Here is a 14,778-nt window from a genome sequence, read left to right as displayed (position 1 = left end):
AATTCAGGCCTCGGGCCTCAGACTGGGCCTCTGATAAAAGGGCTTATGTCTCAGGCTCCATTTCTGCTACCGAGATAACGGAAGCCAGACATGATGGCCATCAGGATTAAATCAGAAAATAACAGAAATAAAGGGACAGGTAAATAAATGAACAAATGTAGAAAAAAATGAAAAGGAACAAATAAATGAACAGCTACATAAAAATAGGTTTCAGAGTAGCAGCCTTGTTAGTCTGTATCCGCAAAAAGAAATGGGGTCCTTGTGGCACCTTAGAGACTAACAAATTTATTTCAGCATGAGTTTTTGTGGGTTACAGCTCACTTCTTCAGATGCACAGAATAGAACACAGAGTCAGGATATATTTATACATAGATAGAACATGAAAGATGGAAGTAACCATACCAACTGGAAGAGTCCAATCAATTGAGATGATCTATGATCAACAGGAGAAAAAAAACCTTTGAAGTGATAATTGAGGTGACCCATAGAAGATGTGAGGAGAACTTAACACAGGGAAATAGATTCAATTAGCGTAATGACCCAACCATATATGCCATCATGTGCCAGCAATGCCTCTCTGCCATGTACATTGGCCAAACCGGACAGTCTCTACGCAAAAGAATAAATGGACACAAATCTGTCATCAGGAATCATAACATTCAAAAACCAGTGGGAGAACACTTCAACCTCTCTAACCACTCAGTGACAGACTTGAAGGTGGTAATTTTGCAACAAAAAAACTTCAAAAACAGGCTCCAAAGAGAGACCGCTGAACTCGAATTAATATGCAAATTAGATACAATTAACTTAGGTTTAAACAGAGACTGGGAATGGCTGAATCATTACACTAATTTAATCTATTTCCCTATGTTAAATTCTCCTCATATCTTCTATGGGTCATCTCAATTATCACTTCAAAGTTTTTTTGCCAGAAATAGCCCTGAATCATGCAGTTCAGAGGCAGGGTTAACAGCTAAGTTTAAACTATTCTAATGCAGGCAGCAGGCATCCTGGGGAGGCTTCTCTCTCAGCCAGTCCCCCTGCTCCCTGCCACAAGCTAGTGGGGGGCCCCTGCAGCCCCTGCTGAGTGCAGGGGTTGGGGGAAACAATGAGCCTAGCCCTGTCAGCAGCTTGGCTGGAGGAGGAGGGAGGAGAGAAAGGGATGTGACAGTGAGTTTTCCCCTTCTACTGACTTTTATTAGCTCTGGATTTAAGCTCTGCGGCCAAATGGCCCCTGCCTTGGTCTCACCATCTCCCCCACCCAACAACTGTGAGTGAAATTAACAAGGATGCCAGAAATGACCCCTAAACCCCCGGGTTGAACCAGGAAGTAAAAGGCTGCATTTGAACTGTTCCTATGCAGGCAGCAGGCTACCTGGGGAGGCTTCTCCCTCAGCCAGTCCCCCTACTCCCTGCTGCAAGCTAGAGGGGAGCCCCTTCAGCTCCTGCTGAGTGCGGGGGTCGGGGGAACATGGAGATGAGCCCGAGCCGCGTCGGCAGCCTGGCTGGAGGAGGAGGGAGGAGTGAAGATAATGTGACAGTGAGTTTTCCCTTTCCGAGCTTTTATTAGCTTTGAGTTTGAACTTTTTGTTATGCAGCCCGAAGAGGTGGAAGTAAGCCACTACTGAATGCTTCACTTATTTGTCTGTACGCTGCTGCACACTTTTTTACTGGTACTCCGTACCGGGCCGGACCGGCTTACTTTCACCTCTGGTGTAGACAAGCCTTGCACATTTATTCCTCACTCTGGACACGATGGGGACAGATAACGGGAGGTCTGATAACAGAAATGACAGAAAGAGAAGACTCAGTTTGGTTCTTTTATTGCATGATGATCTCGGTGACAGACACACAGTTACTAGAGTCTCATGAAACAAGGTAGAACCTGAGAAGGAACTGGTGGAAAACAGCCCCTGGGTGTGGAAATTATTATCATTGTGTTTCCTCTTCAGGACTCTTTAGAGGTTAATAAATGGAGAAGAAGAACCTCAGCAGCCCAGTGACAGAATTTGTCCTCTTGGGCCTCACCCAGAGTCCTGAGCTGCAGCAATTCCTTTATGTGGCTCTCTTCATAATCTGTGTGAACACCTGGCTGGGAAACTTCATCATCATCACCACTGTGATTAGTGACCATCAGCTCCACATGCCCACGTACTTCCTGCTGCCCAACTTGGCTTTCCTAGACCTCAGCGACTCATCAGTCAATAGTCCAAAATTGCTCTCAGGTCTCCTCTCGCAGCATAAAACCATTTCCTTCAATGAATGCCTTCTGCAGATGTTTTTCTTCCAGTTCATGGCTGGCACTATAGGGTTATTATGCCTTGTGGGGATGGTGATTGATTGGTATGTGGCCATCTATAAACCACTGCGGTACTTGACTATCATGAACCAGCGTGTGTGCATGGGGATAATGGTACTGGCATGGATGGGTAGATTGGGTCACTTTGCTGTTCAGATTGGACTGCTACCCCAGTTACCCTTCTGTGGGCCAAATGTCCTGGACAATTTCTACTGTGATGTCCCACAGGTCATCAAACTGGCCTGCATTGACGTTCAGATGGCTGAACTGCAGATGATCTTCAACAGTGGAGCAGTGATAATAATAATATTAATCATTCTGCTTGTTTCTTACACCACGATCTTAGTCAAGATCAGGACACACATCACGGATGGGAAGCAAAAAGCTTTGTCCACTTGTGGAGCCCAGATTATTGTGGTATGTTTACAAGTCATACCCAGCATCTTCATCTACACTCAGCCCTTCAAGAAGTTCACCCTGAATAAGGTGTCTCAGTCATTTACACTGCAATCACTCCAATGCTGAACCCGATGATCTACACGCTGAGAAATGCCAAGATGAAGAAGGCCATCAGGAGGCTGATGAGCAGAATGCTGTCCTCATAAAAGGAGACAGAGACATAATTTATCTTTCGATGTCCATTTGTGTTAAAAATCTGATCTCAGTGACAAATCAGAGAGCAGTTGTGTGTGGCATGTAAAATGTGTGTGTGGTCAAATGAGTTCAAATCCTGCCTACTCATGAGAATCTCATCTCGCAAATGCAGAATAGACTGAGAACTTGTCTACACTTACCGGCAGATCGATGCTGTGGTCATTGATGCAGCGGTGGTCGATTTATCGGGTCTAATGAAGACCAGCTAAATGGACCGCAGATCACTCTGCCATTGACTCCTGTACTCCACCGGAATAAGAAGAGTAAGGGGAGCATCTCCCTTTGAAATGTTGTAGTGTTGACGCCGTGGTAAGTAGATCTAAGCTACATCCTCTTGAGTTATGCTATTAATGTAACTCAAATTGCATGGTTTACATCAACTTTCTCACATAGTATAGACATGGCCAAGGGGTCAGAACCTTGGTATAAAGAAATAAAGCAGTCAGTGAAAATAAGACATAGCGCCATCTGGGTAAATGGGCCAGATCCCCAGCGGGAGGAAATGGGTGCATCTCACTCTATGACTTCCACTAGCTGGGTCTTTGACACTGATAATTCCTGGTTGAAATTATTCTAAGAATGATTTCAACTAATGAGGAATCCATGAAAATCAATATCCGCTTTGCCAAAGTCTGTTGAATAAATTATGTATCATAATGAAGGTACTGATTTTGATGAAGAAATTTCTATCAAATGTTCCAACAGAGAATAAGATTTTTTTTACTTTATCACTAATTCTTTTATCGTATATATACCACCTATCTACATTTATCATGTGAAGTCAAATCAGAACTTTTTAATTAGATAAACAAACCTACCTTAAAAATAATTGATTTTCGTTTTGTCTATGTTACATTTCTATCTATAACTTCACAACTGAAGTTATCTTTGTTTCCTTCTTCTTCTAATCCTGATATAGAATGGAAGTAGAAAGGAAATATGTTTGATGGCTTTTTCTTAAAATTATCCTTTTCATTCAAAATATACAAATTTTGATTTTTCCACATTTAGTCCTTTCTTTTCTAAGAAATAAAGAAAGTGAAATTTATGTCAAAAGTAAAAAATTGAACTTATACTATACAAGAAAAAACACAGTTGTTCACACAAATTTCAAAATAAAAAAATATTTTTCTAAATTTTCAAAAAAAAATAATGTTATTAACTGCTCCTTAGTTCCATTCACTGAAGGGTGAATTCACAGCTGTCATTCTCAGCGATCTCTGTGATTCCACCACTCATCAGAACCTCTCCGTTTCATGGCACAAGGCAGCAAAAGGGAAGTGGGGTAGACAGCTACAATTCAGGAACCCCATGGAGCAATGACGCCAGATTTGGATCACTAATGCTGCCCTATCCCACCATGAGGCATACTAAATTTGAAAACAATCCAAGTGATCGTTTGGATTCTAGAGCACTTACAAGAGTTAAGCTTTAAACCACACAACATGGCTGGAATGGAAAGCCAGGGCCCTTTCTCTGTGCTGGTGCATACAGACTGTTGTCAGGGTACCTTTCTTTGAATACAATGAGGGATCAGAAGCCTGAGGGAATAAACTGGGCAGATTGACCCGTATCACAGTAAAAGTCTGAGCTCCAGCACTATGCACAAAAGAAGCCCTAGAAACTTTTTATCTCTGCAAGCCCCTTAGCTTAAATAACTTTTCAAAAAAATGCTTTTTTTCCCCAGGACTTCTATCTGTGTGACTGCTAGCTCAAACAACCCTAAATTTGGGTCACTAACCCTACCTTGAACCTAACTGAAGACCACCAAATGTCAAAGCATGAAGTGAAAGAAAGCATGCACAAACATACTAATGCCTTGAATCGTAAACACAGAGTCAAAGCTCCCAGCCAAAACCTTTCCAACTTGGCTATGCCCTAGGACATACCCACTGTATTCTCTGTCTCACACTGCAGCCAACTGAGTGGCAATGCTGCCAAGCCGTGCTCAGAACATATACATAGTATGACACTGGCCATCCACCCCACAGCTCCCAGTCCTAGAAGACAAGCCAGAGAAAGGGGTGTGATGAATCAGTGATACAGGGAGGGGAAGTGACTGGCCCAAGGTCACACAGCAGGTCAGTGGCAGAAACCAGAACAGAACCCAAGTCTCCTGCCCGTACAGACATAAAGTCGCAGAGAGAAAGGATACAACACAGCAGGAATGGAGGGATGCTACTAGTCCGACAGAGACAGAAATGCAGTGGGATTTGGCGCCTTGAATAATAAGAACATTAAAACAGCTGCACAGGCTCAGACAATGGTCCATCTAGCCCAGTATCCTGTCTGTGACAGTAGCTGGTGCCTGAAGCTTCAGAAGGAATGAAGAGAACAGGGCAATCATCAAATGGTCCATTCCCTGTCACCCATTACCAGCTTCTGGCAATCAGAGGTTTAGGTACATCCAAAGCACGAGGTTGCATCCTGACCATCTTGGCTATTAGCCATTGATTGACCTGTCCTTCATGGCCTTGTCTAGTTCTTTTTCTAACCCAGTTATACTTTCAGCCCTCACAAAATCCCCTGGCAACGAGTTCAACAAGTTGATTGTGTGGTCTGTGAAGAAATTCTTTTTGTTTGTTTTAAACCTACTGCCTAGTTATTTCATTGGGCGATGCCTGGTCCTTCTGTTCTGTGAAGGGGTAAACACCACTTTCCTATTCACTCTTTCCACAGCATGAATGATTTTATAGACATTTATCATATTCCTTCTTAGTCAGCCCTTTTCTCAGCTAAACAATACCAGTCTCTTTATATCTCCTCATATGGAAGCTGTTCCATGCCCCTAATCATTTTTGTTTCTCTTCTCTATATCTTTTCAAATTTGAATGTATCTTTTTTTTTAGATGAGGCAACCACAACTACACACAGTATTCAAGGTCTGGATGTACCATGGATTTATATGCTGGCGTTATATTTTCAGCTTTAATATCTATCCCTTTTCTAATGGCTCTTAACATCTTGTTCAGTTTTTTCACTGCTACTGAACATAGAGCAGATGTTTTCAGAGAACAAACCACAATGACTCCAATATCTTTCTTGAGTAGTAATGGCTAAATTAAACATAATCATTTTTTATGTTTACTTAGGATTATGTTTTCCAATGTGCATTACTTTCCATTTATCAATACTGAATTCCAACTGCCATTGGATTGCCCAGTCACCCAGCTTTGTGAGATCTCTTTGTAGCTCTTTGCAGCGTGCTTTGGACGTAACAATCCTGAGTAATTTTGTATTGTCTGCAAATTTTGCCACCTCACTGTTTGCTCCATTTATGAATATGTTGAATAGCGCAGGTCTCAGGGAAGATTCTTGGGGAGCCCAAGTATTTACCTCTCTCCATTGTGAAAACTGAATATTTTTCCTACCCTTTGTTCCCGATCTTTTAGCAAGTTACTAATTCGTGAGAAGACCTTCCCTCTTATCCTATGATTGCTAACTTTGTTGAAGAGCCATTAGTGAGGGACTTTGTCGAAAGCTTCCTGAAAGTCCAAATACCCTACATCACCTGGATCACGTTACAGTAGCTACCTTGCAGTCATCTGGTCCAGAGGCTGATTTAAGTGTTGGTTTATTTACCATTTAGTAGTTTTTACAGTTTCATATTTTAGTTCCTTCAGAACTCTTGGGTGACTACAATCTTCACCCGGAGACTTATTACTGTTGAATGTATCAATTTGTTCCCAAACCTCCTCTACTGACACCTCAATCTGGGAAAGTTCTCAGATTTGTCACTTAAAAAGAATGGCTCTTGTGTGTGAATCTCCCTCACATCCTCTGCAGCAAAGACTGATGCAAAGAATTTATTTAGCTTCTCTGCAATAGCCTTGTCTTCCTTGAGAGCTTCTTTTGCACCTTGACTATTGCAGCATTGCTATCAGTATTAACCATGTTAGTATTTACATTTCATGCGCAAATTTAGAGCCTTCTGTTTCTCAGAGTGGGGTACCATATTGGCTATTAATGTTGGATTTAGTTGTACTTTATTCCAGCCTTCATACTGCATTGGCCAGATCCTCATATGGTGTAAACTAATCCATTATCCTTAGCTTTAAAGGTGATAATCCAGTATTCGCCGATGTGATAATGCATCTCACTAGTGCTCTGACTCTCAGGGGTAAGGAGCACTCTCAACTTCTAGTCAATGGAAATGAGAACTGTGCACCCTTGACATTCCCATCATGAGATATTACGGAGAGATAATTAGGTCATTTTCTCTTTCACTCTAATCTTGCCTATTGCCCTTGTCCTTCCATCCCCAGGCAGGACACAGTGTATGGAGAGTGAAATGTCCAACCGAACCACCGTGACCGAGTTCCTCCTCCTGGGATTCTTTGACATTCAGGAGCTGCAGATTTTGCACTTTGTGATGTTTCTGGTGATTTATCTGGCAGCCTTGATGCGGAATCTTCTCATCATCATAGTTGTTGTCTTTGACCACCACCTTCACACCCCCATGTACTTCTTCCTGATGAATTTGTCCATTCTAGTCATCAGCTTCATTTCTGTCCCAGTCCCCAAATCCATGGCCATCTCCCTCATGAACACCAGGTCAATTTCTTATTCTGGATGTATCACACAAGTCTTTTTCTTTATGTTCCTTGTTGTAACTGAGTACTCCTTACTCACCTGCATGGCATATCACTGATATATCGCCATCTGCCAGCCATTGCACTAAGAGAGGGTGATGAACAGGAGAGCATGTGTCCAAATGGCAGCCAGTGCTTGGATGAGTGTTCTTCTCTACACTGCACTGCACACCGGGAACGCCTTTGCACTATCCTTCTGTGGAGACAACATGGTGGATCAGTTTTTCTGTGAAATCCCCCAGCTCCTCAAGCTTGCCTGCTCTGACTCATACCTCCATGAAACTGGGGTTATTGTCTTTAGTACATGCTTAGCCTTCAGCTGCCTTGTCTTTATAGTTGTGTCATATGTTCAGAACTTCACCACAGTGCTGAGAATCTCCTCTGACCAGGGCCGGCATAAAGCTCTATCCACCTGCTTCCCTCACCTCAGTGTCGTCTCTTTGTTCTTTTTCACTATAGCCTTTGCCTACCTGAAACCCTCCTCCAGCTCAACATCAGTTCTGGATCTCATGGTGGCTATTCTCTATTCTGTGATGCTTCCAATGATGAATCCAATCATCTACAGCATGAGGAACAAGAAGATCAAAGCTGCCCTGAGGAAACTGATGGCGGGGAGGTTATTCATCAAAAATGAACTGTCCATCTTTCATCTTTGATTGTGATTTATTTCTGTGTTTCTTTTTAAATATAATCAAATGAAGGCATTATTGTCTTCTTGAAAACATTATTTGAAATCTTCTTATGCAGAAAGGGGCATTTACACTGGTATAAATGCAGAGTCAAGTCAGTGGACTTATTATATAATTACAACTATAGATATATATAAGATGAGAATCTATCTATCTATCATCCATCTATCTATCCTGTACTGCCACCCACCATCACACCATCTCAGCACCTTCCACCTAAAATGAATAGCCATGATCAAGATCCTAATGAACTTGATGAGGTCTCTGACACTTTTTTCTTTTGTGGGTATAAATGCTGCATTGGATACCACGATTTTGGTTAATCGTTTGCTTGTGTGACAGTGGGGTGCAATGGTGTCATGTTGTGAACTTTGTTGTATATGTGGAAATATTCTCAGGGTGACAGAACAAGTCTGACCTGGCTCAATGGCAGCCTATTGTGCTGCATTCCAGTCAGCTGCCCTGCCTGGGAGAGGTCTTTGACACCTCACTGAAGGACCATCATTGAGAGCCCATCAAGACTAGAGTCTGTGGCCACAGATCTTTATTGTGTCTCCACTACTTGCCAGCCCCAAGAGAAAATGATTTTTCTATACAGGGGGCCCACAGGCATGGAAGTTAGAGATGGAACTTCACAGTTTGAACCCATGGCCAAGGGACTGGGGCCTACTTAACAGTGTGATGCCCCTTGTCTTGGTATAATTCCCCACTTTGAACCTTAGCGTCCAAAAGATGGGGTACCAGCATGAATTCCTCTAAGCTCAATTACCAGCTTAGTACTTGTAGTGCTGCCACCAACCAGGAATTCCAGTGCCTGGTACATTCTGGTCCCCCCAAAACCCAGACCCTCTGGATCTTAACACAAGGAAAGTAAACCCTTTTCCTCACCGTTGCCTCTCCCAGGCTTCCCCTCCCTGCGTTACCCTGGAAGATCACTGTGATTCAAACTCCTTGAATCTCAAAACAGAGAGGAAAATCCACCTTCCCCCCTCATTTTCTCTCCCCCTCCCAGACTCTCCCTAAGAGAGAAAGTAATCCTAACACAGAGAGAAAATAACCTTTCTTCTCCCCCTTCCCTCCTTTCTCCCCACCAATTCCCTGGTGAATCCAGATCCAGTCCCCTGGGGTCTCACCAGAATAAAAAAACAATCAGGTTCTTAAACAAGAAAATCTTTCAATTAAAGAAACAAAAAACAGTAAAAATTATCTTTGTAAATTTAAATTGGAATATGTTACAGGGTCTTTCAACTATAGAAACTGGGAATACCCTCCCAGCCTAAGTATACAAGTACAAATTAAAATCCTTTCAGCAAAATACAACTTTGAACTCCTCCCAGCCAAATACACATTTGCAAATAAAGAAAACAAACATAAGCGTAACTCGCTTTATCTACCTAGTATTCACTATTCTGAACTTATAAGAGCCTGTATCAGAGAGATTGGAGAGAAACCTGGTTGCATGTCCGGTCCCTCTGTGCCCCCAGAGTGAACAACAACCAAAAACTAACAGCACACACACAAACTTCCCTCCCTCAAGATTTGAAAGTATCCTGTCTCTTGACTGGTCCTCTGCTCAGGTGACAGCCTGGCTCACTGATCTTGTTAACCCTTTACAGGCAAAAGAGATAAGAAGCACTTCTGTTCCATTAACTAAGTATCCGTTTATGACACCCCTGTTGAGGTCACATGGGACCATCCATGGCTATGTGTAGTAAAGACTTTCATAAGCAAGATGGCAGTGGGACTCTGCCAAGTTTGAAAGACGAATGAACCCTGGACACACAGGGTTGGATGATGCTGCGATTGTATTGAATTTGTAATGACGTGTTATGAGCCTTGCGCCTTGGATAAGGGCCTTTAATTATTTTAAATCTAAAATAAAACTCCAGCCACATTCTAATTTATTCATTTAGATGGGACTAAATGGGCTAAAGATGTTAACATAACCCAGTCACTGTCTACCACTAAACAGTGTTAAACAAGTTCCGGAGCTTGGTGTCCAGAGACCTCAGCCTGCTTCGCACCATGGCAAACACACCATTAAAAATCCTGTTAACCTTTTATTAACTATCCAGACAGGAAAGGAAACCACTCAGAGTATCTGAAATGTAAAGTATTAAGTCAGGCTTTCATTTTAGCCACACCCCTTGTTCCCTTTCCACTTAGCTGGAGGCAGTTTTTTAAAGGAAAAAACTCCACTGTTTGTCAGTCTCCTGGAGGTATCAGAGGGCTTGTTTTCACTGTGGGGAGATAGACACAGGGATTGATTTAGTGGATCTAGTGCAGACCTGCTGAATCGACAGCAGAACCCTCTCCGATCTACCCTGGTACTCCACCTCTCCAGGAAGAGTAAGGGAAGTCAACCAGAGAGCATTTCCTGTTGAGTGCAGTTAAGAAACCAGGGTAAGCTGGCTTAAGTTTTGTCAACTCTAGCTACGCTATTCATGTAGCTGTAGTATTGTAACGTAGGTCAAATGACTCCGGTAGTGAAGATCAGCCCAGGGATGGTAATAACCATCCTTTTGAGGAAAAGAGAAGAAATTAGTTGAGTTGGGCTGGAGCTATCATTGTTGCTGTTCCTGTTACTGTCCAGTCTTAGAAGCAAAAGCCTCTTCGTTTGTCAATCGCTTCAATGGTATCAAAGATGGAAATAACTGTGATCCCAGGTGGTGGTTGGGATTCATCTGGAGCTGGTAGGGGTGGTGATGTCATATGGGTCCCTCCTTCTTCCCAGGACACCTCTCAGGAGCAGGATGACAAAGTCCTGGAGGCTCAGGAGACGGTAGGAGTGGCAGCCATGATGGTGACGCATGCTCTAAAAGCCTCCACCTGTTCGTTTTATTCTTTCTGTATTTTCCCCACAAAATATTTTTCTTTGAATAAAGCAAAAAGGGAGTGACGGGTAGAATAGTCCATTCCCCCATTATTTTCTCCTCAAATAAGTCTTAATGTCCAGCATACCAATTTTGGATCATTAATTTTCATAGGCTAAGTCTACACTGGGGGGGAGGAAGGATCAACCTAAGATATGCAACTTCAGCTACATGAATAGCATAGCTGAAGTCAGCGTATCTTAGGTCGATTTACCTGGTCGTGAGGATGGGTGGTAAGTTGACCACTGCCACTCCTCCATCAACTTCGCTTCCGCCTCTTGCTGCAGTGGATTTCTGGAGTCGACAGAGCTATCAGGGATCGATTTTATCGCATCTACACTAGATGCGATAAATCGATCCCTGATAGATTGATCACTATCTTCAGCTTCTCCGCTTAGCCCATTATGTGAGAAAGACTTTGGGCGCAACGTTGCATCCCAAGCTATAGTAGTTAGTCCCTTACCAGTAATGATCAGTGGGAAATTTTGGGTAAACAAGAAAAGCAGGTTTAGGTCTCCAGGATGTCACTGCTTTTAGTAATAAATTATTTATTGCTTCAGATTTACCGGCATTATCATCCCATATTGAGCCAACAGCTAAGTTGTTTAGATACTTGGAGACTTTCGATGGGGCCCTGGTGTTCCAACTCTCAGTCTTATCAAAGAGATGACTGAGAAGTGACTTGATTATGGTGTATACCTTCCTTCATGTGGAGAAAGGACCTGGTACTAAAGGGCACTCTTAATTTAGCAGGACAAGAATGAGTGGCTGGAAACTGAAGCCAGACAAATGTAAATTAGAAATAGGGCACAAATGTTTAACCATGAGGACTTGAAGGGGGACACTGACTCCACACTGGCTGGAAAGAGGTTAAAGAGGGCCTGGGAGCTCAGTCAGCCCTACCCTGTTACACCTACGAGAGAAGACAAACCCTGAGTGATGATTTAATAGAGGAAAAGGCCAGTACAGTAGGGGATTAAGAGGAGAAGGGATGGTTCTCCTGTGCTAGCAACTTGAAGGAAGGCCTGGCTGAGGTCAGAGAAAAACTATACTTTGCGTGGAGGAAGGCTAGTCTGGGGCCAGGGGATGTCCTGAGACTGCTTGTCATGGTATAATTCCCCACTCTGAAACTTAGCGTCCAAAAGATGGGGTACCAGCATGAATTCCTCTAAGCTCAATTACCAGCTTAGTACTTGTAATGCTGCCACCAACCAGGAATTCCAGTGCCTGGTACACTCTGGTCCCCACAAAACCTTGCCTGGGGACCCCCAAGACCCAGTCCCTCTGGATCTTAACACAAGGAAAGTAAACCCTTTCCCTCACCATTGCCTCTCCCAGGCTCCCCTCCCTGGGTTACCCTGGAAGATCACTGTGATTCAAACTTCTTGAATCTTAAAACACAGAGGAAAATTCACCTTCCCCGCTCCTTCTCTCTCCCACTCCCAGACTTTCCCTGAGACAGAAAGTAATCCTAACACAGAGAGAAAATTAACCTTTCTCTCTCCCTTTCCTCCTTTTTCCCCATCAATTCCCTGGTGGATCCAGACCGAGTCCCTGGAGTCTCACCAGAATAAAAAAAACAATCAGGTTCTTAAACAAGAAAAGCTTTTAATTAAAGAAAGAAAAAACAGTAAAAATTATCTTTGTAAATTTAAGATGGAATATGTTATAGGGTCTTTCAACTATAGACACTGGGAATACCCTCCCAGCCTAAGTATACAAGTACAAAGTAAAATCCTTCCAGCCAAATACACATTTGAACTCCTTCCAGCCAAATACATATTTGCAAATAAAGATAACAAACATAAGCCTAACTCGCCTTATCTACCTAGTACTTACTATTCTGGACGTATAAGAGACTGTATCAGAGAGATTGGAGAGAAACCTGGTTGCATGTCTGGTCCCTCTGAGCCCCCAGAGTGAACAACCACCAACACTAACAGCACACACACAGACTTCCCTCCCTCAAGATATGAAAGTATCCTGCTCCCTGATTGGTCCTCTGGTCAGGTGACATCCAGACTCACTGATCTTGTTAACCCTTTGCTGGCAAAAGAGACATGAATTACTTCTGTTCTATTAAACCTTAACTACCTGCTTATGATACTGCTAAATACAAAGAGCCTCTTAGGGGCAGATAACTCTAGTGTAGGACCTCTACATTTGCTATGTTCACCATAATGAATCCTCTTTCCTTCTGGGACTGTTGAGTAGTGGGCCTGAGAAGGGGCTTTAAGAAAGGCCTAGCAACAGGCCGAGTTAAAAAGTAGCCCAGGTAGGAGGCAATGGGAGTGAATAGACAGAGCAGAGCTGCTTACAACAGGGTCCCTGGGCTGGAACCCAGAGTAGAGAGCAGGTCAGGGTTCCTCTACCAGCCTGCAGAGGATGGTGGCATGAAGACCTGCAGAGATGAGCTGGAAGACCAGTGAAATCTGAAGTCAGGCTGAAGATCTGGTATGCAGCTACTGAACTACTGTTGAGCTGAACTGGATTTACGTCAGAAGAGGTGAGATTATATGTGATTTAGCTGAAGGCTAAGTCATGAGAACTAGACCATCGGAGAGTGGCCGAAGTGACAATCAGCACAGGGTTCTGAAGAAGACGACCCTGCTAGGCCATAGCCAGCCATAAGAAGGCACGCCAGCCAGGGAGTCACTCTTCCAGAGAAGATGATTAACCATTGGAACAAGCTAGCATGGGAAGTGGTGAATTCTTCATCTCTTGATATCTTAAAATCAAACCCAGTGCTTTTCTGAAAGTTGCTTTAACCAATCACACATTATTGGACTTAATACAGAGTTAACTGGGTTAAAAGTAATCTTCTGCTATGTACAGGAGGTCAGAGAAGATGATTCAATGACCCTGCTGGACTAAGATCTGTGAATCTATGTATCTTCTTCTAAAGCAGTTCGTACTAGCCAGTTTAGAGACAGAAGAGTGTGTAAGGTGGATGACTGACCTCCTCTAAAGTGGCAGTTCCTACGTTCCTTAGCACTGGTCAACAGAAACACCTTCTTTGAAGCTAGAAGTTCTCCTATCTCCACAACTTTCTCACTTAGGTTAGGAGTTCACTTGTTACTCTTGTTTGTAAGTTCTAAAACTAAATGCAACATTAACTCTGTCTTTGAAGTAGTTGAAAATTCCCATTAGCAGAAGTTTCCAGGGAGTTGTGGCTCTCTCTTATAAAGAATAAGAGGAGGCAGTCACTTTTGGGATCAGGTAAAAGCCAGCTGTGCCAAGTAGGAGAATGGAACTGGGGGTTCTGTGTAGAACTCTCAGGTCTTTTTACTGAGGTCCATGAAGATGATGGTGATAGACTCTAGATCCTGTATCATACTCTCTGAAAGCCTGCATGAAGAGGTCACATCAGAGACTCCAGCTTTTGTTATACTTGTTTTTGAGGAAGCACAACCTTTCTCATCAGATTCACAGAAGATATGTATATTGTCATGAATGATGTGTAACACATTTCTTTCCGTGAGACACATCCTACATGCAGAGCATGTAGATGCAAGTAGAACACCCTGGGTTTACTCAGTCAGGCCTAGCCAGAGAAAATGGCAGGAATTTCTGAGGATTTACAATAATTTGTATATCTCCAGTCATTCACTGCATAAAAGCCACCCTCCAGGATTGATGTTGGTTAAAGCCCAGAGTCAGTGAGACCCCGG

At 43.0% G+C, this 14,778-nt stretch overlaps 1 protein-coding gene across 1 annotated transcript; it reads left to right on the top strand.

The window, feature by feature from the left end:
- Positions 1-1,972: 1,972 nt before the first annotated feature.
- LOC115637912 (olfactory receptor 4K15-like) lies at positions 1,973-8,201 on the top strand. The gene is made up of 4 exons (XM_030539504.1): positions 1,973-2,413; positions 2,528-2,585; positions 7,219-7,527; positions 8,005-8,201. Exons 1-4 carry the CDS (start codon positions 1,973-1,975, stop codon positions 8,199-8,201), a joined length of 1,005 nt encoding a protein of 334 aa, XP_030395364.1.
- Positions 8,202-14,778: the final 6,577 nt, after the last annotated feature.

This window comes from Gopherus evgoodei, chromosome 21, assembly GCF_007399415.2.
Source record: "Gopherus evgoodei ecotype Sinaloan lineage chromosome 21, rGopEvg1_v1.p, whole genome shotgun sequence".
Taxonomy (NCBI): Eukaryota; Metazoa; Chordata; order Testudines; family Testudinidae; genus Gopherus; species Gopherus evgoodei.
This window is presented reverse-complemented; position numbering and strand designations above follow the sequence as displayed.

Coding starts and splice junctions, on each gene's coding strand:
- LOC115637912 (XM_030539504.1), top strand. CDS start 1,973: ATGGAGAAGAAGAACCTCAGCAGCCCAGTGACAGAATTTGTCCTCTTG. Junction 2,414..2,527: donor GTGTGTGCATGGGGATAATG/GTACTGGCATGG, acceptor GATGTCCCACAG/GTCATCAAACTGGCCTGCAT. Junction 7,528..8,004: donor GTCAATTTCTTATTCTGGAT/GTATCACACAAG, acceptor TTTTCACTATAG/CCTTTGCCTACCTGAAACCC.